Source organism: Heteronotia binoei, chromosome 11 (genome assembly GCF_032191835.1).
Source record: "Heteronotia binoei isolate CCM8104 ecotype False Entrance Well chromosome 11, APGP_CSIRO_Hbin_v1, whole genome shotgun sequence".
Classification (NCBI taxonomy): domain Eukaryota; kingdom Metazoa; phylum Chordata; class Lepidosauria; order Squamata; family Gekkonidae; genus Heteronotia; species Heteronotia binoei.
This window is the reverse complement of record NC_083233.1, coordinates 50,691,005-50,712,452: the sequence shown is the minus strand read 5'-3', so window position 1 is coordinate 50,712,452 and position 21,448 is coordinate 50,691,005. Positions and strand designations below refer to the sequence as shown.

The window sequence follows — 21,448 nt, the reverse complement described above, 5'->3', positions numbered from 1 at the left end:
CAGGTCGCATGACATTTCTTGATACACTACACCCCTCCCCCCCTGGTTAATGTACAAAGTCCTGTAAGTATGCGGGGGGCCGGCGCTCCCGAGTGGACCGTCTGGGGGGTCCCGGTGGCGGCGGCGCGGCCGCCGAGGATGGTGCCTCTGTAGGTCCTGGAGTGGACGGGGGCGGCCCGTCCGGTTCCGCGGATCCCTCGGTTTCGGTCGGTTCCGGTACCTCCGGCGCCCGCATCACGGGTGTTGGGATCGCGTCATCTAGGCGGTCTCCGTTAGGCTCCTCGCTGGATATAGCCTCGTCCGTGTCCGTGGGGGCCTCCGGAAGGGTGCGGCGCCTCAACTGATCAATGTGCCGCCGTAGTACCTGGCCCCCCTCCGTTGATATGTCGTAGTGGCGGGACCCGGTTACCCTCAGTACCCGCCCCGCCACCCAATCGGGGCCCCTTGCATAGTTTCGGGCGAAAACTGGGTCGCCCGCGAAGAAGCCCCGGGCGGCGTCTCGGACTTCGGGGCTCCCGCGGGTGTCTGAAGCCCGGTCGGGATGCAGCCGGTCCAGCCGGGTTATGAGTTTGCGTCCCATGAGGAGCTCAGCCGGGCTGACTCCTGTGACCGGGTTAGGGGTGATCCGATTATCGAAGAGGAACGCGGCCAGCCTGTGGTCCCAGTCCCCCTGTACAATTCGGCCGAGGGCCTCCTTTGTTGTGCGGACCATCCGCTCCGCCTGGCCGTTGGTGGCCGGATGGAAGGGAGCCGACCTTATGTGCCTGATCAGGTATCTTTGCAGGAACGCCTGGAAGTCGGCTGAGGTGAAGGCGGCCCCGTTATCAGAGACTATGGTGTCCGGGATGCCATGTGTGCATAGGACCCTGCGCAGAGCTCTGATCGCGGCTGTGGACGAGGTGGACCCTACGGGGATGACCTCCAGCCATTTGGTGTAGGAGTCCACTATTATGATGAAGGTCTGCCCCTGGAATGGGCCCGCAAAGTCGATATGGAGTCTCGACCATGGTTTCCGGGTGGACTCCCACCTAGTGACGGGGGCGCTGGGCGGCTCGGGCCGGGATTCCTGGCAGGTCTGGCACCCGCGGACCCAGCCCTCGATCTCCCCGTCCATTCCCGGCCACCAGACGTAGCTCCTGGCCAGAGCCTTCATTCGCACTATGCCGGGATGAGTCTCGTGTAGGGATTCTAGAACACGCTTTTGGAGCGGAGGTGGAATCACTACCCTACTGCCCCAAAGTATGCAGCCCTTGTGTGCGGCTAATTCCTCCCTCCTCGCCTTGTAAGGCTTGAATTCTTCCCCCATGTTTCCCTCTGGCCACCCCCTCACCACCCAGTCGAGCACCCGTGCCAGTGTCTTGTGTTTCTGGGTGGCCTTGGCCACCTCCGTTGCGTGGAGGGGCGGCTCTGGGAGGCTCTCTATCATCATGACCTGGTGTGCGGGTGCGGGGTCCGGACCCGTCTCCGGAAGCGGCAAACGGCTAAGCGCATCCGCGTGTCCCATAGCCTTGCCGGCCCTATGAACCAGTGTGTACGTGTATGAGTTGAGGAATTGGTTCCACCTCAACACGCGCTGTGAGAGTATTTGGGGGGTTTGTCGGTCTGGGGCCAGTAGACCTAAGAGGGGCTTGTGGTCCGTGGCAATGGTGAACCTTCTCCCATATAGATACTCGTGGAACTTTCGGACCCCTGCCACGATTGCCAGGGCCTCTTTATCTATCTGCGCGTAGTTGCGCTCGGCTGAAGTGAGCGTGCGGGAATAATATGCGACCGGTACCTCCCTCCCGTCCGGAAGCTGGTGCCCCAGGATTGCTCCCACCCCATACGGCGACGCATCGCAGGCCAGGATGACGGGGAGGGCCTCGTCAAAATGGTGGAGCACCGCATTGGACACCAGGACGTCCTTGACCGCCTGAAACGCCGCGGCCTGTCGTTTGCCCCAAACCCAAGGGGCTTTTTTGTCCAGCAGCCGGTGAAGGGGCTCCGCCAGGGCTGCCTTGTGGGGGAGGAAGGAGTGGTAAAAGTTGAGCACCCCCAAGAAGCTTTGGAGCTCCGCTTTACAAGTGGGAGCCGGGGCTTGCACGATGGCTCGGGTCTTTTCTTCCGTGGGGTGGATTCCTGCTGCGTCAACGGCGAACCCCAGAAACTCTACCCGTGGAACCCCCAGCAAGCATTTCTCTCTCTTGACCTTGAGCCCCGCTGCCTGGAACCGGCGGAGCACCTCTCGAAGGCGGTTGCCGAATTCCTCGGGGTCCGGGGCGGCGACTAAAACGTCGTCGAAAAATGGCTGGACTCCTGGGATCCCTTTAAGGAGAGCGTCCATTAGGCTCTGGAAAATCCCCGGAGCGACGCTAACCCCAAACTGAAGCCTCTTTACCCGGAAAGCCCCCCTGTGGGTCACGATCGTTTGGGCCTCCGCCGTCTAATTGTCTACTGGGAGCTGCTGGTAGGCCTGGGCCAGGTCTAGCTTCCCAAATATCCTAGCCCCCGCTAGGGCGGCCAGGACATGGCTCACCACCGGCACTGGATAGGGGTTGTCCTGTAGTGCCTTGTTTATGGTGCATTTATAATCGGCACAGATCCGCACCTCCCCGTTTGGCTTGATGGGGGTAACGATGGGGGTTTCCCAGGTGGCGTAGTCCACCGGCTCCAGGACGCCTTGTGCCGTGAGGCGGTCTAACTCTGCCTCGATCTTAGGTTTCAAGGCGAACGGAACCCTCCTGGCCTTGAGCCGAATCGGTCTGACCGTGGGGTCTAGGGGCAGGGAGATGGGCGGCCCCCGGTAGCTCCCTAGGGACCCATCGAATACCTCGGGGAATTCCTTGCAAATCTCCCCGAACCCCCGGGGCATTATGGTCTGGCCCACCCCCTCCACGCGGATTCCCAAGGGTTTGAACCAGGCTAGACCTAGCAGGGTGGCCAGCTGGCGCTTAACCACCAGGATGTCCAGCGGGCCGTGGAAGGACCCCCGCTCGACTTGTACCCGCGCCCACCCCGCAATTTGCACCGGGTTCTTCTGGAAGTCCCGGAGTATGAAGTCTGCCGGCCGAAGTTGCAGCCGCTGGCGGGGACACAGTTCTCTTAGGGTTTCTTCCGCAATAAGGGAAATGGAGGACCCTGAGTCCACCTCCATTTGGCAGGGGTTCCCCTCTATAAGGACCGCCACTTTGATTTTATCGGGGGAATCGTGGGGCAAGTTCAGTACCTGTAGGGACGTGGAGTCTACCGCGTGGGACTCCGCGGACTCGTGGTACGTGGTCGGCTTCCTGCGGTTGGGCTTGGCTCGGCAAGCCCTGGCAATGTGGCCGGTCTTTCCGCAGCTCCTGCAGTCCCAGGTCCGGTATTGGCAGTCTCTCCGCTCGTGGGGCCCGCCGCAGCTGGCGCACTTGGTGGCCGGGGCTCTCTCCGACGCTGGTGGTCGGTCGGTCGCTCGGGGGCGTTGGGTCGCTCTGTTGGGTGGCCCGGCTGGGCGGCGTAGCTGATGGGCTTCCTCCTCCTCGGGGCCGTCTTGGTCCAGCTCTCCGTGGTGGGCAGCTTCCATCTTGGCCCGGGGAAACGTTCGTGCGGTTCGTTCCCATGCCACCGCTTCGCTGAAGGCGGCCTGGAGAGTAAGCTCTTCTTTGGCGAAGAGCTTCTGCTGGAGCCTCTCGTCGCGGAGGCCCCACGTGAATCTGTCCGCCAGGGCTTCCTCCAGTTGGGGGAGGTTGCAGTTCCCGGCGAGTTTACGGAGGGCCGCCAGGTAGTCTGCGGCGGACTCGCCCGCGATCTGGTCCCGTTTGTGGAACAGGAACCTGCGAGCCACCCGCGAAGGCTGTGGTGAGAAGTGTCCCGTGAGGAGTCGGATGATCTCGTCGTAGGATTTCTCTGCCAGACGGGCGGGTGCCGAGAGACCCTTGGCGATCTCGAACGTGGCAGGCCCGCAGACGCTCATGAGAACGTCCCTCTTCGCTCCGGCGTCAGTGATCTTGTTGGCCCGGAGGTAGAACTCGACCCGCTCCGCGTAGGACTCCCATCCCTCTGGATTGGTTGGGTCGAAGGGCTCGAGGTAGCCGGTGATTCCGCTTTGGTTGGCCATGATGGCGGCGACAGTCGCTTGTTGCCCAGATCTCCGTCGTAGCCGCTGCGGCTAGGATCCCATCCTCGTCGCCAGTGTAACGTACTCGAAGCGGAGACGAGAGTAGGGCAACATGGTTTATTAGGAGCACGTTGCAAGAGAGGGAACACGCGGGCCGGGTCCCGCTTATGTACAATCCCGGGTACAGCCTACTGGGTTGGTTGGGCCAATCCAGCCCCGTTGAACTTCCCGCCACAGCTGGAGATAGGCGGGGACAGTTGCCCCCCCCGTCGGGTCGCATGACATTTCTTGATACACTACACAAAAGACACACAGAAGCAATCAGAAACCCCTTTCCCACAGTTATCTCACACAGTTCTCTCTAGGGTTGCCAGGTCCAATTCAAGAAATATTTGGGGACTTTGGGGGTAAAGCCAGGAGACTTGGGGGGTGGAGTCAGGAGCAAGGTTGTGACAAGCACAACTGAACTTCGAAGGGCGTTCTGGCCATCACATTTAAAGGGACCACACACTTTTAAAATGCCTTCCCTCCATTGGAAATAATGGATGGGGCACTTTCTTTTGGGGCTCATAGAATTGGATCCCCTGGTCCAATCCTTTTGAAACTTGGAGAGTGTCTTGAGAAGAGGCACTGGATACTATGCTGCAAATTTGATGCATCTATCTAAAAAAAAAAATCCACCCTCCAAGCCCCAGATACCCATGGATCAATTCGCCACTATATCATATTCCATAGGGACTAATGGAGTGTCCTCCAGACAGTTCCCTTCCCCCCTGCGCTTTCTGATGGCCCTGAAGTGGGGGGAGGGCCTCCAAACTGGGGGATTCCCTGCCCCCAGCTGGGGATTGGCAATCCAAGTTCTCTCACACAGCAACCTCAGTTAATGCTCCCCCGCACTTTAGGAAAAGTAAAATTAATTAAGATGAAAAAGTGAACAATTTTTGCTATCAGTTTTTGTTGATCCTTTTTATTGTATTGAGTATGTACAATAACATGTTATTGGTTAGTATTTGCATCTCTCAGGACTGATAGAAAACAGTCATCTCTTTAATGTAATGTATTATCTGTTCTTTCCAGAGAGGATCCCTGGAGGGTAGCTAAGATGGTGAAGTCCTACCTTCAGCAGCACAATATCCCCCAGCGAGAGGTAGTTGACACCACAGGCTTGAATCAATCCCACCTTTCACAGCATCTCAACAAGGGTACTCCTATGAAGACTCAGAAGAGAGCTGCCCTCTACACCTGGTATGTCCGCAAGCAGCGAGAGGTGGCTCAGCGTAAGTACAGCAAAACAGCAGCTCTATCCCCTAAAACATAACAGAGCAATGCTAAACCAAGATCATTCTTGGTTTAGCAAGTGCAGCACGCAAAACAGCAGCTGTGACTCAACATCCTTTGTCCCATCCAGTGTTCCCTCTAACTTGTGACAGGGGGTGCTGGTGTACAAAATTTTAGCTGACTGCTTAGGATTTTTAGCTTCCAGCTCACAAGAATTTGTTTCTTGTGATGGGGGCACTTCCTTCTGGTGCCCATAGAATTGGACTCTCTTGTCCAATCTTTTTGAAATTTGGGTTTGTTTTTTTTAGGAGAGGCACCAGTAGATATGCTGCACATTTGGTGCCTCTCCCTCAAAAAAAGTCCCCTCAGATTGATTCTCCATTATAGCCTATGGGGACCATTGACTATAATGATCTCCGTAGCCTATAATGGAGCAGGGAAATAATGTTTTTTGCACACCTCTATTATGCTTTTCAGTATGATTTATAAGTTGCCTTGAATCACAGTAAAAGTGGGATATAAATATTTAAATACATAAGTAATTCGAACATGTTGGTAACATTTAAGCAACTTCCTGTTTGTTTAGGGTTGCCAGATCTGTGTTGGAAAATACCAGGGGATTGGGAAAGGGCAGAGTTTGGGGAGGGGAGAGGCCTCAGCATGGTACAATGCCTTGATGTCCGCTCTTCAAAGCAGCCATTTTCTCCAAGGGAGCTGATCTCTGCCAGCTGAAGATCAGTTGTAAAAGCAGATCTCCAGCCCCCACCTGGAGGCTAGCAACCCTATGACAGTGATTGTTCCTCTTCTATTATAATTTATTTGTAAATTTGTCATATTTCACTACAAAAAAAAACCAAAGTAGACTCCAAAAGTCCCCTCTCCTCCCCCCACAAGTGCTGTGGGATGTTTTCTAAGGCACCACGTAAAGTGACGGTCCAAGGACAGGTTTATCAATATAGTGGACTGGGGCTGGAAGACCTGTTCTCCATAGGCCAGGTCTACCAATATAGTGGAAAGGGGCAGGTAAATCTGTTCTCTGGAGACCTGGTTACTCCAATAGAGGATGACATTGTTTAATGAAATTTGATTCGATTCTTTCTCTTATAATGTTTGATTTATTTGTAAAATATAGTTTAAATATAGTTTAAAACAATTCATTCTGAGATTTTTACAAGGCTATGGAAATAATCTTATAAAAACTAAGTTATGCAATAGTCAAATGTAGGCTAACTCACAACTTTAATGCCACTTATTTTTTTCACTCACAAGGTAGAATTTTTGCTCATAACACTGTGAAGCTTAGAGGGAACATTGCCATCCCAAGGGATTTGGGGACACAGCTCTCTGTACGGTAATCTCAGAGCAGATACCCATGGTTGTGTAGAGAAAAAGCGTGTCCCAAAACTTACTGTAAGCTTGCGGTTCTAGAACTGTGTACTGGAGCATACTAACATGTTTGCTATGAGCAATCAAATAAGTGAACATTCTTGTGTATCTTCAAAGGAGGATACCCACTACAACTCTGTATGATTTACTACTCTGGCTTCGCCTCCCATTTCTGCATCAATTCTCTGATCAGAATTCATCTTCTTCCAGTCAGAAGGCACACAGTATGAGCAGTGTGCTATGCAGAAATGGCAAACAGTAAAGCAAGAGTGAAGCAACCCTCCGGTTTTAATTAAAAGCAACAAACTATGGGTCAGGCAAATATAGATGAGACTATGCCCCACTTCATTTCCTATTTGTCATTTTTTTTCTTTTGCAAGAGAAAAATATTTCAGGAAATATAAGATGTAAAATATCTAATGTATGTACATCAAATTATAGTATAACTTCCTCCCACCTGGATTCTATGGAAGACTTGGCTTCCAGGAAATGAAAGTACATAAAAATAACATCCTTTTCCTTTGCTGTTCCAGAATTTACACATGCTGGTCAGGGTATCATGGTGGAAGACTCAATGGGAGATGACCTACCAACCAAGAAAGGGAGAAGAAATCGCTTCAAATGGGGCCCAGCTTCACAGCAAATCCTCTTTCAAGCCTATGAGAGACAGAAGAATCCCAGCAAGGAGGAACGAGAAGCATTGGTAGAGGAGTGCAATAGGTGATAATGCAACAGGCAAAGAGGGAAAACAGCAATTACCTGTGATAGTGAAATGTAACCTCTGTGTTCAGAGGTGTTATACCTATGAATATCAGACAGCAGAGATTAATAACAAGGGAGATTCATGCCTTGTGGGTTTCCTGTTAGTACCCGCCTGGCAGAAACAAGATGCTGGGCTAGAGGGAGTCTACAACCTATTGCCACATATGCTAATTAATGGAGAAAGGTATGCAACCTGGATTTTATACATCAAAGTTTGCAGGACTAACCCTGTCTACACAGTATTTTTAATGTATGATAAGAAAGAACAGTCTTGGTTTTGAGCGAAGTGGGGCCAAATTTCTTACTCAGTACAACTCTGCATTCATTTAGGCCTAAGCGAATAATCAGCGCTGAGGCCCAGATTATGATCTAGAACTTCAACTGGATAGCCATTTTATTATTAGCCTATAATTCATCCAGTGGCAGCACCAGCTATCACAGTCTGAGAGCAGCTTGTCATGTTGCTGAGTTCTCCCTAGCTCAGAACCTGTTCAGGAAGAAAAGAGATGTTCAGGAATATGTAACCGAATGGTGAGAAGCAGAAGTGACTGCAAAAGGAAAAACCAGCAGAACGCATATTGTAATCATTTGTAAACTGTCTACTTATTTCCACATTATTTTTTCTGCATATTATACAGGGTTCTAGGTCACACAGAAGGCTAGTCTAAATGATACACTAGTCACAAGGAGATTTCTATTTTAATATTCCCATATTTGTTCAGAAGTATTACCATATGCTTTCTGAGTCAGAAGCATGCTACCTCTGGAACCCATTTCAAGAATTCCATTATGATTTTATGTGATATTTTCAGCCAGTGGCATTCTGAATGTTTAGATTATGCTGATAGAGAACAATTTTTGGTACCTTCCTCTATAAAGTTTCTCTTCTATCTGAGAGAATGGAGACTATTAGCCATCTGTGTCTATGGTTCTTCTAAAACACTGCCTTTTAAATAAACATCTATCAACAGTTTATACGCTGCCTCTAGCGCTTAAAAGAGCCATACCTTGTGCTGCTGATTAATATTTGCAACAATCAACACACAGGGCAAATACTCATGCCAGAGGTCACCTTGCAATGGGGAATGTGGTAAATTGTACTGCTTGGGCTAAGTACATTGCTGTCATGGAGACACTGCCACCATTTTGAAGTAATTAAAAATGTGTCAAGGGGGATTGAGCCTGCAGTGTGCTAACTTTCTCCCCCTCTTGCATTTCCAAGTGCCAAAACAGCTGTGGGGAGGAGGTAAGGGCCTTTTGGCAGTTGATAAAGTACAGGGAGGGGGATGACAAAATGCCTCAGCCCAACATGCTGTGGGTCTGATCAGGATTAAGCCCTCACATGATTTTAAAATCTCTTAAAATGGTGGTGGTATTCCTGTGGTGGTCATAAAGACACTGTCACATCTAGGTTGGCCCTTAGTCTCCATTCACGCAAGATAGACAGTCACATCATCCTGTATGAACTAGCATAGGCCTAATCTAGTTTTGAAGCGACAGTCAAGGTCTTTCAGGGAAGCTTCTCTGCCATCTTTTACCAGGAACCCCTGATCAGTATTCAAGAGATTACCTGGCATTCCCCAGTTATAGAATTTGGGCAGAAAGGTGAGGTGACAAAAGTACGTTGAAGCTCTCCCCATCACCTTGAAAAGAAGGCCAGGCCTACCAGTTCTTGAAATTCAACAGTGATCACATTCCCTTAGGGACTGGGGCTATTTCAGAGGAAATGGCTTTGCCTCACAGACTGCTAAAATGACACACTATGACCTTTCTTGGCAGGGCAGAGTGCATTCAGCGAGGTGTCTCCCCTTCCCAGGCCCAAGGGCTGGGCTCAAACCTTGTGACTGAAGTGAGAGTTTACAATTGGTTTGCCAACAGACGGAAGGAGGAGGCTTTTCGGCACAAGCTAGCCATGGACAGCTACAGCGGCCCACAACCTAATTCTGCTCCCACCTTGGCTGCACACAGTTCATCCTCTCTCCAGCCAGCTGCACCTCTCTCACCAAACAAGGTCCACGGTGAGCACCAGGCATGGAGAAAATTGAAGCTCATTGGTGCTGGAAGTCTTGAGGCTTTTTTAACGTACAGTGGATGGAAGGGGCAGGAGAAAATAACCAACACAAAAGAGTGCTGTGTTAAAACAACATGGAAGATTCTGTACCAAGAAATGCTGATTCTATCACATTTGTAACTCTACAATGTTATACATGATTCTCTCATCTCTCACAACAACTCTGTTAGATGGGTTTGGCTGGTCCATGCTCACTCTGTGAGATTCATGGCTGAATGAAGATTTTAATTTTGAGCCATAGTCCTAGTCTGACTGCCTCTCAGATTTTGTGGGCTTGGACAAGTGTGTTTGCTTCTATTTAATCACAGAAAGGATACACAACGAGGACTGCCCCTAACTAAATGATAACCAGTGTTCCCTCTAAGCTGCAGAGTCTTGTGAGCAAAAATCCTACTTTGTGAGCTACGGATACAAAAGTTGTAAACTACTGGCATTAAAGTTGTGAGCTACTGCATAAATTAGTGTGCTCTGGGGTCATCCTTCCTGAGCCAAGACAAAAATGTCTGGAGACTAAAATCTGTGAGCTAGCTCACGCTAATTCAGCTAAGAGGGAACACTGATGATAACATGGCACTGCACGGCATCTAGGGCTGGATGAATTAGTAGCTTCCTGTTCACCTAAGTCCTTAACCTTAGCAGTCCAGCATTACAGTGCAAATTGCCCTCATTGCCAAGAGTTCCCTTTCTCTGGGGGTGGAGAAATTCAATTTTTTTCCACATCCTTGCTCTGAGACTGTGGCTGTGGGAAAGGAGCTAAGGCTCAGTGGCAGAGTATCTACTTGGCATGCAGATGGTTCCATGTTCAATCACTGGCATCTCCATTTAAAAGGATCAGGCAGTAGATAATGTGAAAGACTTCTACTTGAGTCCCTAGAGCGCTGCTGCCAGTCTGAGTAGACAACACTGACTTTGATAGAAAAAGGGTCTGATTCTGTACAAGGCAGTTTCATATGTACATATGGGGCCCCAAACCAGCACAGACAGGGTTGCTTTTGAAAAGGCTTGGCCTTTGACAGTCACCAGTGAAAAGTAATATAACATTAGGGATCTCTGAGACAGGAATTCAGTGTCATCTGCAGAAACACAAATGGTTAAAAATACTCACTCTTTTCTTTGTTTTTTGTTTTTTAGATCAAGTTCCCCTGCAGCAACAAAGCCTCTCATTTTCTGATTCTGGCATGAGGTACAACCAGCAGCCTGTCAGTGAGACAGATTCATCTGAAGGCAACCCACATGGGGGGAACAATTCCATCGTGACCACTCAGACCATCCTGCATCAAGCCTCTTCTCCTGGTCTGTGTTCAGCTGGATCTGTCTCAGCTTCAGATACTAAGCTGGTGAGTCGGTCTTGGTGAATCCTGGATGGCACGGAACCAATAGAGGACTCCCCCCCACACACACACACAAAATGAGCTGGATCCAGACTAAACAAGCAGTTTCCACTGATTCCCCATTCCGATAGAGGACTATTCTCATGTAATTCCTTAGGATCCCCTATACCCCAGAAGAAACATTTCACTGCAGTGGGAGGGAAGAAAGTTCCTTTCTAGATCCAACCCAATAGCTTCTTAGAGGTGCAGAATGGGGACTTAGTGAGTTTGCATTATGAAAAAGAAAATGCGTAACTGAATGCATAACTGCTTTCACTCACAAAAAAGATGCCTCCCATTGGCTAGTAATGGTAATTTCTACTTCTATAGTTCTTTTTGGCACAGAAAATATTTTGCTGCCTGTTTTCTCTTTCATCATCACAATAGCACCACAAAGTGAATTGTTAATATTATCATTTCCAAAATTAGGGCTTAAAGTTGAGAGCCTGTTATTTATCAAAGATCATCCAGTATATTACTTTCTGAATTCAGATGTGATACATTGGCTTGTCAGATTGTCAGTAATAATCCTGGAGTCTTACTTCAGCCATGAACTCAGGCCCTATCTGTAGAAATGATCATGATCACACATATCTATTTTACAGGGCTATTGTAAGGATTCTGAGACAAATATGCTACAGAAAATACAGTCACTCCTAAACTTTGGTGTTAGTCCAAGAACTGCACTTGCTTGTTCTCCTTGCAAGCTTCACAGGCATCTTTTTCACACCTTTTTCTTGTTTGTGCACAGATCTCCGTTCCGGGGGGCTCTCTTCCTCCTGTTAGTACTCTTACAGCCTTACACAGCCTGGAGCAAAACCCTCATGCATTGAGCCAACAGACTCAAAATCTCATCATGGCATCACTTCCTGGAGTGATGGCAATTGGACCAGGTGACACGTCTTCACTAGCACCAGCATTCTCTAATACGGGAACCTCCACACTGGTAATCGGTAAGACTTCTTCATTTCAATGTGGAGAACATCCTGATGAATTGTGCCCCATATTAAAAAGTTTGTGGAGTGAATGGGACCGTTTTTGCACACAGCTTATCACGGAGTCACGTTCCTGTTCTCTCCGCAGTGTCTGTCAGATTTCCCATTATCTGCCCCGAAGTTACAGGAAGTGCTGCGGCTTTTGCATAGCAAACGTAAACCGCTAAAACTCAGTTTACGTTTGCTACGCAAAAGCCACGGCACTTCCTGTAACTCCAGCACAGATAATGGGAAATCTGACAGACGCTGTGAAGAGAACAGGAACGTGACCGTGTTGTAAGCTGTGTGCGAAAATGGTCTGATTTTTGCCATTTTGGTGTTTCCACCTTAGGCACCCAAATCCCTTAGTCTGGCCTATCACTTTACTGCAGAATTGCTAATAAAAGTGAAATGCATAGACTTGCAGCATGGCATTAGCTGGGTTGCTAGGGGAGAAACAATATGTGTATTGAGCTTTCTGTCTTCCAGGCCTGGCCTCTACCCAAGCCCAGAGCGTCCCTGTGATCAACAACATGGGGAGCAGCCTCACCACCCTTCAGCCTGTCCAGTTCTCACAGCAACTGCATCCATCTTACCAGCAACCTATTATGCAACAAGTCCAAAGCCATCTCAACCAGAGTCCGTTCATGGCCACCATGGCCCAGATCCAGGCTCCTCATGGTAGGTTTGCAAGTCAGTAAGGCAAGGGTTTGAATTCTATGCTGTTCTTCAAAAATGCATGATGAGCTTGTGAAATTCACCACTCACAAGATGCAGTGGCCACTAAATTAAGTGGCATTGAAAAGGATCAGACATGTTCATAGAGGACATGATAGTGAAATGGAACCTCCATATGCAAAAGCAGTGTGCATATGCCATCACGTAGGAAGAAGCTGGCAGCAAAAAACATAGTGGCGAAGTATGTTGCTTGTCAATTAAGATAAAATACAGTACTGCTATATACATTGCCCTGATCTTCTTGGGGAAAAGAGGGTGGAAACCCACATAATCAATTGAACACATGAAGCTGCCTATATGGAGTCAGTCCATTTGGTTTATATACTCTGACTGGCAGCAGTGCTCCAAGTTGAGGTCTTTTCATATCACCTGTTATTTTAGTCTCTCCCCGCCCCCCAATGGCATAAAAACTTTTTACTGTAAAACTATTTAGGTTACAGCAGATTTTAGATTATTACAATACAACAAAAAGTATTTATCTTGGTAACAACAGTAATTTTTGTCTTATAAACAGAGTTCTTCAATTGTGCTAGGAACTTCTTCCTAGCACAAAAAACTCCATTATAGGATACCAATTTATAATGCAATTTGATGAAGATTGCTGTGACTCAGTATCTGACAAACTACTTATGATTTTTGCTAATATATACATATCCATAATTTCCTATACCATTGGTGATTCTGCAGGCTTGATTGATTTTTTCTGCTATTTTAAAAAATTGAGATGCTGGAGATTGAACCAGCATGCAAAACAGATGCTCTACCTCTGAGCCACAGCCCTACCACATTAAGTAATAAGTCAAAAGATAAAGGAAAGCAGAAATTCTTCCCACCTTTCAGAATCTCTGCAGTTCAACATTTCTTGTTCTGTTATGCCTAGCTCTGTACAGCCACAAGCCTGAGGTGACCCAGTATACCCACACTGGCCTTTTGCCACAGACTATGGTGATAACGGATACAGCTAATCTCAGCGCGCTGACCAGCTTGACACCAACCAAACAGGTAAGAGGGATTTGCAGAAAAGCCACAAAAGCAGAGAGTTTAAAAATAACTTGACAAATGTAGCTGCATGGGGTAACAAACAAACAAACAACCAGTCTGCATGCCTTAGGTGCAACCCTTAACCATGTTGCTATATACACAGGTTCTCAAGTATTCCCAGTACACACCCAGTGGGGAAGCTGCTGATTCAAATTGATGGCTCAGCAGTGGAAGATCAATTAAGTAAGAATGATTAGTTAACAGAAAAATTGGTTGATTCTTGTATGAGAATCAAGAGGATTCTGGAAAGGCTTAACAGGGTTACTAGACCTGGATTCCCTTACTTATTTATTGAAATGCTTATGCCCTGCATTTCTCCCCAAAGGTGACCCAACATTGTTCTCCCCTTCTCTGCTTTATCCTCAAAATAATCACCCTTTGAGGTAGGTTAGGATGAGACTGTGGGACTGGCCCAGGGTCACCCAGCAAGCTTCCATGGCAGAGTGGTGATCTGAAACTGGGCTTCCCAGATCCTAGGAAGACCCTCTAACCATTACACCATGCTTGTCCTAATGGCCTGGTCTATATATACAGCACAATGAGGTGTCAGTTGAAAATGACTGGTGCTTGCACAGGGGACTACCTTTACCTTTAAAGTGTAGATGACCAGGGAAGACAATGGCAAACCACCCCATAAAAGTCTGCCAAGGAAACGTCCTGATGTGACTTCACCCCATAGGTCCGTAATGACCTGGTGCCTGCACGGGGGACTACCTTTACCTTTATCTTCAGACTACAGCTGGATAAACTTATTTTAGAGAGTGCGAAAACTCAATTTCTAAAAAGCACGCTGGAGAACAGTTCTAGCATGGCTTTTAACATGCTGTGTTAGTCATAAGGAATTATGCAAGTAGCAGAACTTCAGAAAAATATAGTTGTTCATTTGCAATACAGACCCTTCTACTCTTCCACCTTATTCTGTTGGTTCGCTAAGCTCAGCCCAAAGGTCTCCCAGAGCAGCGGCGTCACTAGGGTGGGGCCAAGGGGGCCATCAGCCCTCCCCCAGAGCATTCTCATTGGCCCCAGGCACTGACCCATGACCCCCCCCCAACAGGAAGGGGCTGGCCCTGGGACTAGAACGCTGCTGCTGTGTGGGCTGGCCGGGATTCTGAAACCGGGGCCGCGCTGCCGCCTCTACCACAAGGGGATCAGCATTCTGTTCAGCGGGGGTGAGTGGGCGGGCTGGCTGAGCTTCCCAGCTCACGCTGCCGTCGAGTTGCTTGCTTTCTGTGCATGGGGGGGGGCTGGGCTTCCAAAACTCCAACGGTGCCTCTGCTGAGTGAGTCCTGCCTGTTTTCTGTGTGCCTGGGGGGCGGGGGGGCGGAGGGGCTTCCCAAACCGGTGCCGTGTTGCTGAGTTGCTTGCTTTCTGTGCATGGGGGGGGGATGGGCTTCCAAAACTCCAACGGGGTTGGATTACGGGGGCTGGTCACGTGACCAGAGGGGGCTGGTCATGTGACCAGAGGGTGGATGAGGGAGGGGCCATGTGAAGTGGGCGGGGTTGTGTGCGGAGGGGGTGACGCAGCCCTCCAAAAGGGGTGATGCCCAATGGGGGGGGTGACTTGAATCAGTTACACCCCAGGGTGCAACCCACCCTAGTGACGCCTCTGTCCCAGAGAGTTTCCATTTAATGCATTCCCATTTGTTCAGCTGACAACCTGCTACGACAGAACTAGTGCTTCAATTAAATTCCATTAAAGCGAAAAGAGCCAGGGAAGCTGCACAAATGGGCTTCACAAATTAGTCCTCTTGGCTATACCCACTGAAATAAGATGGAAAGTTACAAGAAGCAAGACCTTTTTAGTGGAGGCACCATTGCCGGGGAATTCCTTCTAACAGGGAAGCCAATTCGATCACTACTAGGTATCTTTTAATATTATGATGCTCCCAGTCCCATCAATCTACCAGCCAGCAGTTAAAGACATAACTAATGTTTTAGGACTTTAACTGAAACAGCATACCTAAGGCAGCTAGTGTGGTAGAACAGTTAGTATATTGGCCTTGGTCAGGAAGACTCCAGGATCAAATCCCTATTTGGCAATGAACTCACTGGGTGACTTTGGCCAATCATTCACTCTCTGGCTAACTTACCTAATGGTATTATTATGAGAATAAAATGGAGTGGGGAAGATACTACATCCAACATACAGACGTCCACACTGGGAGGGTCAAAATAACCCCAAAGTCTAGCACAGCTCAAACTTTCTGCAAATTTCCCCAGGTGTTTACATCAGACTCTGAAACCCACACAGAGACTGGCATCCACACGCCGCCAGCACAGGCCTCAACCATCCACTTGCAAAATCAAGAGGCCACCATCCAGCACCTTCCACCAAGCCACCGTCTCTCCTCTAGTCCTGCAGGTAAGAGTGCTAATCATACAATCATAGAGTTGGAAGGGACTTCCAGGGTCATCCAGTCCAACCCCTTGTACAATGTAGGAACTTCATAAATACCTCCCCCCACACATACATCCTTGGTGACCCCTGCACCATTTCCAGAAGATGGCAAAAACCTCCAGGATCCCTTGTCAAACTGACCAGGAGAAAAATTGCTGACTGACTCCAAAGTGTCAATCAGCATTTCCCTGGGTGTGTAAGAAAGGGTCACTGATGCAACTTTTCCTGCCCTTCCTATCTACCTAATTAACAGAAGCAGCATTGCTGTCAGATGGTCATCTAGCCTCTGTTTAAAAACCTTCTAGGAAGGAGAGCCTACCACCTCCTGAGGAAGCCCATTCCACTGAGGAACTGCTCTGTCAGAAAGTTCTTCCTATTGTTTTTCCAGAAACTCTTTTGATTTAATTTCAACCTGTTGGTTCTGGTCCAACCTTCTGGGGTAATAGAAAACAATTCTGCACCATCCTCTATATGACAGCTCTTCAAGTACTGGTAGATGGTGATCGTATCATCTCTCAGTCATCTCCTCTCCAGGCTAAACATACCCAACTCCTTCAGCCTTTCCTCACAGGACTTGCTCCAGACCCCTCACCATCTTCGTTGCCCTCCTCTGGACACGTTCCAGCTTTGTCTTCTTCTTAAATTGTGGTGCCCAGAAATGAACACAATACTCTAGGTAGGGTCTAACCAGGGCGGAGTGAAGTGATACCATCACTTCACATGATCTGGACATACTTCTGTTGATACAGCCCAAAATCGCATTGGCCTTTTTAGCCACCACATCACACTGCTGACTCAGATTCAGTGTATCGCCCACTAAGATCCCTAGATCATTTCCGCACATACTATTGCTAAGACAAGTCTCTCCCATTCCTGCCTAAATGCAGAACTTTACAATTATCCATTAAAATTCATTTTATTGGTTTTAGCTCAGTTTTCCAGCTTGTCAAGATAATCTTGTCTCTTGTCTCTGTCTTCTACTGTATCTGTGACCCATCCCAATTTAGTATAATTTGCAAATGTAATAAACATTCCCTCTATTCTTTCATCCAAGTCATTTATAAAGATGTTGAACAAAACGGGTCCCAGGACAGAACCTTGAGGCATTCCATTTGTCACTCCTCTCCAAGCTGAGAAACCATTCACAAGCACTCTTTGGGTGCAATCTGTCAACCGGTTACAGACCCACTTAACAGTAACAAGATCCAAACCACATTTTATGAATTTGTTAAAAAGAATAGTATGTGGAACTTTATCAAGATAAACTATGTCTACAGCAATCCCCTGATCCAGCAAGGTAGAAACTTTGTTGAAAAAAAGATAAGGTTAGTCTGACGTGACTTGTTCTTGAGAAACCCATGCTGTCTCTTAGTGATCACAGCTGACCTTTCTAAACGTTCCAGGACTGTTTAGTGATTTGTTCTAAAACTTTTCCAGATATAGATGTCAAGTTTACAGGTCAGTAGCAGTGTTCCCTCTGAGTTAATGTGAGCTAGCCCACAGTTATTTAGCCTCTAGCTCACACATTTTTGTCTTAGCTCAGGAAAAATGCCCCCAGAACAAACTAATTATTCAGTAGCTCACAACTTTATGCCAGTAGCTCATGAAGTAGAATCTTTGCTCACTAGATTCCACAGCTTAGAGGGACTATTGGTCAGTAGTTTCCCGGATCCTATTTCCTCCCTTCTTGAAGATGGGGACAACATTTGCCTGCCTTCAGTCTTCTAGCACAGAACATGTCTCAGAACATACATTTGCAGCTTCCTACCCCCCTCACCTAATAATATGGTGAGCTTTCTGTTCATCTTGTCCCAGTCCTAGTCCTTAATATTGCATTCTCACTGCATTTTGTCATTTCATGTTGTCTAATCCTCACTAGAGGAACCAATGTCAAAACCAGTGTTTCCAAGTGTTGTCCAAAAGCAAGGAATACCTTTATCTGTTCTGTGTCCAGGAGTACTTACTACTAGGTTTTCTAAAGTTTTAGTCTCTAAAACAATCCCTCTTCAGCCTAGATCAGTAGCTGTACATAGCCATAGTTTTCAAAAAACACAGGGTGGGGTCCACAAGATTATTCCACTTTGTCATAACCACAATGAGCCTGTCTGGTGTAGTGATTTGAGTCTCAAACAAGGATCTTGGAGTCCCTTGTTCTAACCTCATTTTGCCATTAAGCTTTCTGAGTGACCTTGGACCAGTCACTTTCCTTTAGTCAAATCTACCTCACAGGGTTGTTGTGAAGATAAAATGGGGAAGACAAAACTATTAACTACTCTGAGGTCCTTGGAGGAAGAGAAGGATAAAAGTATGCTAGATAGATGAATGGACAGAAGTAACGAGTGATCAATGAATACCTAGGGCAGGGGTGTCAAACTAATTTGTTATGAGGGCTGAATCTGACATAAATGAGACTTTGTTGGGCTGGGCCGTGTCGGGCCAGGCCAGGCCATGTGCATACCTATTCAAGATTAGATAGCAGAGATATAAACTTTATAATGGACACAGACAAACACAATTAAAGATTAAAAAACAATTAAAATAAAACATGCTTAAAAATTAGCACTTGTTGGTCTTAAAGGCTTTCTTTGCATTTCTCCCATGGGATCCAGGGAACTGGGCAAAGGAAGCTCTGGCTTCCTGTCAGGAAGGAAGAGAAGGAAGCAGACAAGAGCCAATTGCTCAGGGGCCTGATTTGGCCCCCAGGCCACATGCTTGACACCCCTGACCAAGGGAGCTTCATGGTTGTGTGAGGATTTGAATTCGGTCCTCTAAGGTTCCAGTGCCACACTTTGGCAGCAATCCTAAGAACACTTTCCTGGAGGTGAGCCATGTTGAATAAGATGGGACTTACTTCCAAGTAGATCCGTTTAAGATTGCCTTCTCTTTGTTATCATGCCTATCATTCACTTTCACAGCCAAAAGGTGGCACCCTCATTGATTGTTCTTTTGATTTTCTTAAAACTTACCAAACATGTACAACTTCTTTCTTTATTCCTTAAGCACCACCTTGCCTTTGGTAGCTCATTAGGCATCACAGCACATTCGCAGGCAGATTTCCCCAGAGGGAAGTTCCATCATTTTCACATAGCTATTCTTTTCTGGAAGTAACAGCCTTAACTGTTAACTACACATGAACCCATTTCCAGTTTTAGTTTCCAGAGGGGTATTAACCTAATCCTTTTGGGGGGATAGAAAGTGAAGGTCTTTAGTGGACAAGTTCCTGTGGGTAAATTCACGTCATTTGTTTCTTCCCCATCCCATCCCCCATAAGTCTCCTCCAGCAACCTGGTACTTTACCAGACCTCTGACTCCACCAGCAGCCACAGCCACTTGCTACCATCAACTCATGGTGTTATAGAGACTTTCATCTCGACACAGATGGCATCCTCCACTCAGTAACCACGGTGACCAAATGGATAGTTGATCCTAAAGAGTAAAGTGCACGGAGCTCCAGGCCTCACTCTGTGATGCTTCCCATGAAGGAGGGAAGACCAGCAAACACCCATCTGAGCAGATGTTTCTTCTGTTTCCTCCACCATTCTGCAGCCCGAGCCCTGGAAGAGACTTGAGCCAGATGCAAATATATGTGTAGGGAAAAAACTGAAGCACATACTGCCATGAATCTTTGCAAAGAGACAAAAAACATGGATGATAATCTTCGCTCTATAGCAAAACTCTCAAGATAGGACTAAAAAATGAGTGGAGAAGGCAGTCAGCCTTACAATGGCTGCTGCAGAAAAAAGGAAAGCTGGCAAAAGAAGCTCCTCCTTCACACACATTAACAGTTGGCAAGCCGTGTGCCTTCTCCTTTGGGCAGGCACTGCAAAACAACTCACTACCCTGAGCTGTGGCAGAACACAGCATATGTCCAGGGCATGACATTTTCAGTCACAGGCCTAATGACATAGGAGACATTCCTGCGATTTCTTTTTGTCAGGCCTCAAGCCCACAGTGACCTGAGCTGATATGCTGAAGTGGTACCAAATGGATAGTTGATCCTAAAGGATGGAACTATGAGAACACCAGACAAGAAATAATAGGGCAGAGTAGGTAAAGTTATATCCTTATAAGTGTTTCTGAGTGAGGAGTGCTAACTGAGCAACAAGGAGATAGATTCAGGTGGGTAGCCGTGTTGGTCTGAAGCAGCAGAACAAAGTTTGAGACTCCCAGCACTTTTAAGACCAACGAAGTATAACTCTGGGTAGAATCTTTCATGTACATGTACACTTCCTCAGAAACTATGAAATGGAAATTACCAGTTCATACGTATAGATAGAGAGTGAACAGTAAATTATCATACAGCATAATGAAGATGTTTTAACACATTCAAGGACCAAACAGGAATAACAAGCTTGGTTTATATGGTTAGCATTCGTTTGTGATTAATTCTTCCGGGAGGGTGGGCATAGTGAAGGAAATAAATATGTCAAAATTGGAGGCTGGTGAGCAGATGTGTCCTTAAACTGCAGAATTCTGAGAGTAATTAACTGAGACCCAGCCATTACACTCAAGCATGGAGGTGACCTTACAGCATCCTATTCTTTGAAGTGGGATGATTGACTGTGTGTAATCTCCCGTCCCCAGACCAGAGAAATACATCCCAATCTACCATTCCAAATTACATTATATTCTACTGTTCATTACATTACAATCTACTATTTTAATATATTATTCCAAATATGAAATAAAACAAAGAAGACATATGGTCCTTCTGCGTGATTAATGAGAATACAGATGTAAAAGCTGAATGAGGTTAGCATATGTAGTGAGATAAGAAACCAATATCCCTGCGAAGTCCTGGGGAGTCCATTGTTGTAATAACTTGCAACTCAGCAATTTCCCTTTCTAGTCAGTTCCTTTGCAATAAAAGCTACTTTGAGGCCACCCATTGAATATCTTGAAAGGTTGAAGTGTTCTTCTGCAGGTTTGTTTTGTGATTCTTGATGTCAGATTTGTGCCTATTTATCCTTTGGCATAGGATTTGCCCTATGTAGAGAACCAAAGGACGTTGTTTGGAAGATCATGTTAGAAGATGAGCATGTGAATAAGCCTGAGATGGTGCAGTTGATGTTGTTAGGTCCAGTGATTGTGTTTTCTGGGTGTATGAGGCAGTAAAGTTGGTATCTGGGTTTATTACAAGCTCTGGTAGCAGTGTTCATGTTCAAATTAGATGTTGCATTATTATGGGTGAGTTGTTTGAGATTGGGAGCTGTTTGTGTGCAAGAAAAGGTTTGCCCCCCAGTACCTGTGAGAGAGAACTGTATGTGACCACTAGTGTTCCGTTGTTGTCTCTTTTGGGCCTGTCTTGCAACATTTCTCTGGGTACCATTCTGGCTTTGTTAATCTGTTTCTTAA

General features: G+C 47.3%; 1 protein-coding gene across 2 annotated transcripts in view; it reads left to right on the top strand.

Annotated features, from left to right (window-relative positions):
- HNF1A (HNF1 homeobox A) overlaps positions 1 to 21,448 on the top strand; it is a 48,013-nt gene that overhangs the window by 17,954 nt on the left and 8,611 nt on the right. The window contains exons 2-10 of one of the 2 annotated variants that reach the window (XM_060249036.1): positions 5,153 to 5,352; positions 7,273 to 7,459; positions 9,281 to 9,519; positions 10,704 to 10,909; positions 11,694 to 11,895; positions 12,406 to 12,597; positions 13,535 to 13,656; positions 15,916 to 16,057; positions 19,365 to 20,793. In XM_060249036.1, coding sequence (XP_060105019.1) covers positions 5,153 to 5,352; positions 7,273 to 7,459; positions 9,281 to 9,519; positions 10,704 to 10,909; positions 11,694 to 11,895; positions 12,406 to 12,597; positions 13,535 to 13,656; positions 15,916 to 16,057; positions 19,365 to 19,492 — 1,618 coding nt within the window. In that variant the 3' untranslated portion in view covers positions 19,493 to 20,793. Of the gene's footprint in view, positions 1 to 5,152; positions 5,353 to 7,272; positions 7,460 to 9,280; positions 9,520 to 10,703; positions 10,910 to 11,693; positions 11,896 to 12,405; positions 12,598 to 13,534; positions 13,657 to 15,915; positions 16,058 to 19,364; positions 20,794 to 21,448 lie in introns of those variants that run through there. The other variant, XM_060249037.1, reaches the window with a different exon arrangement.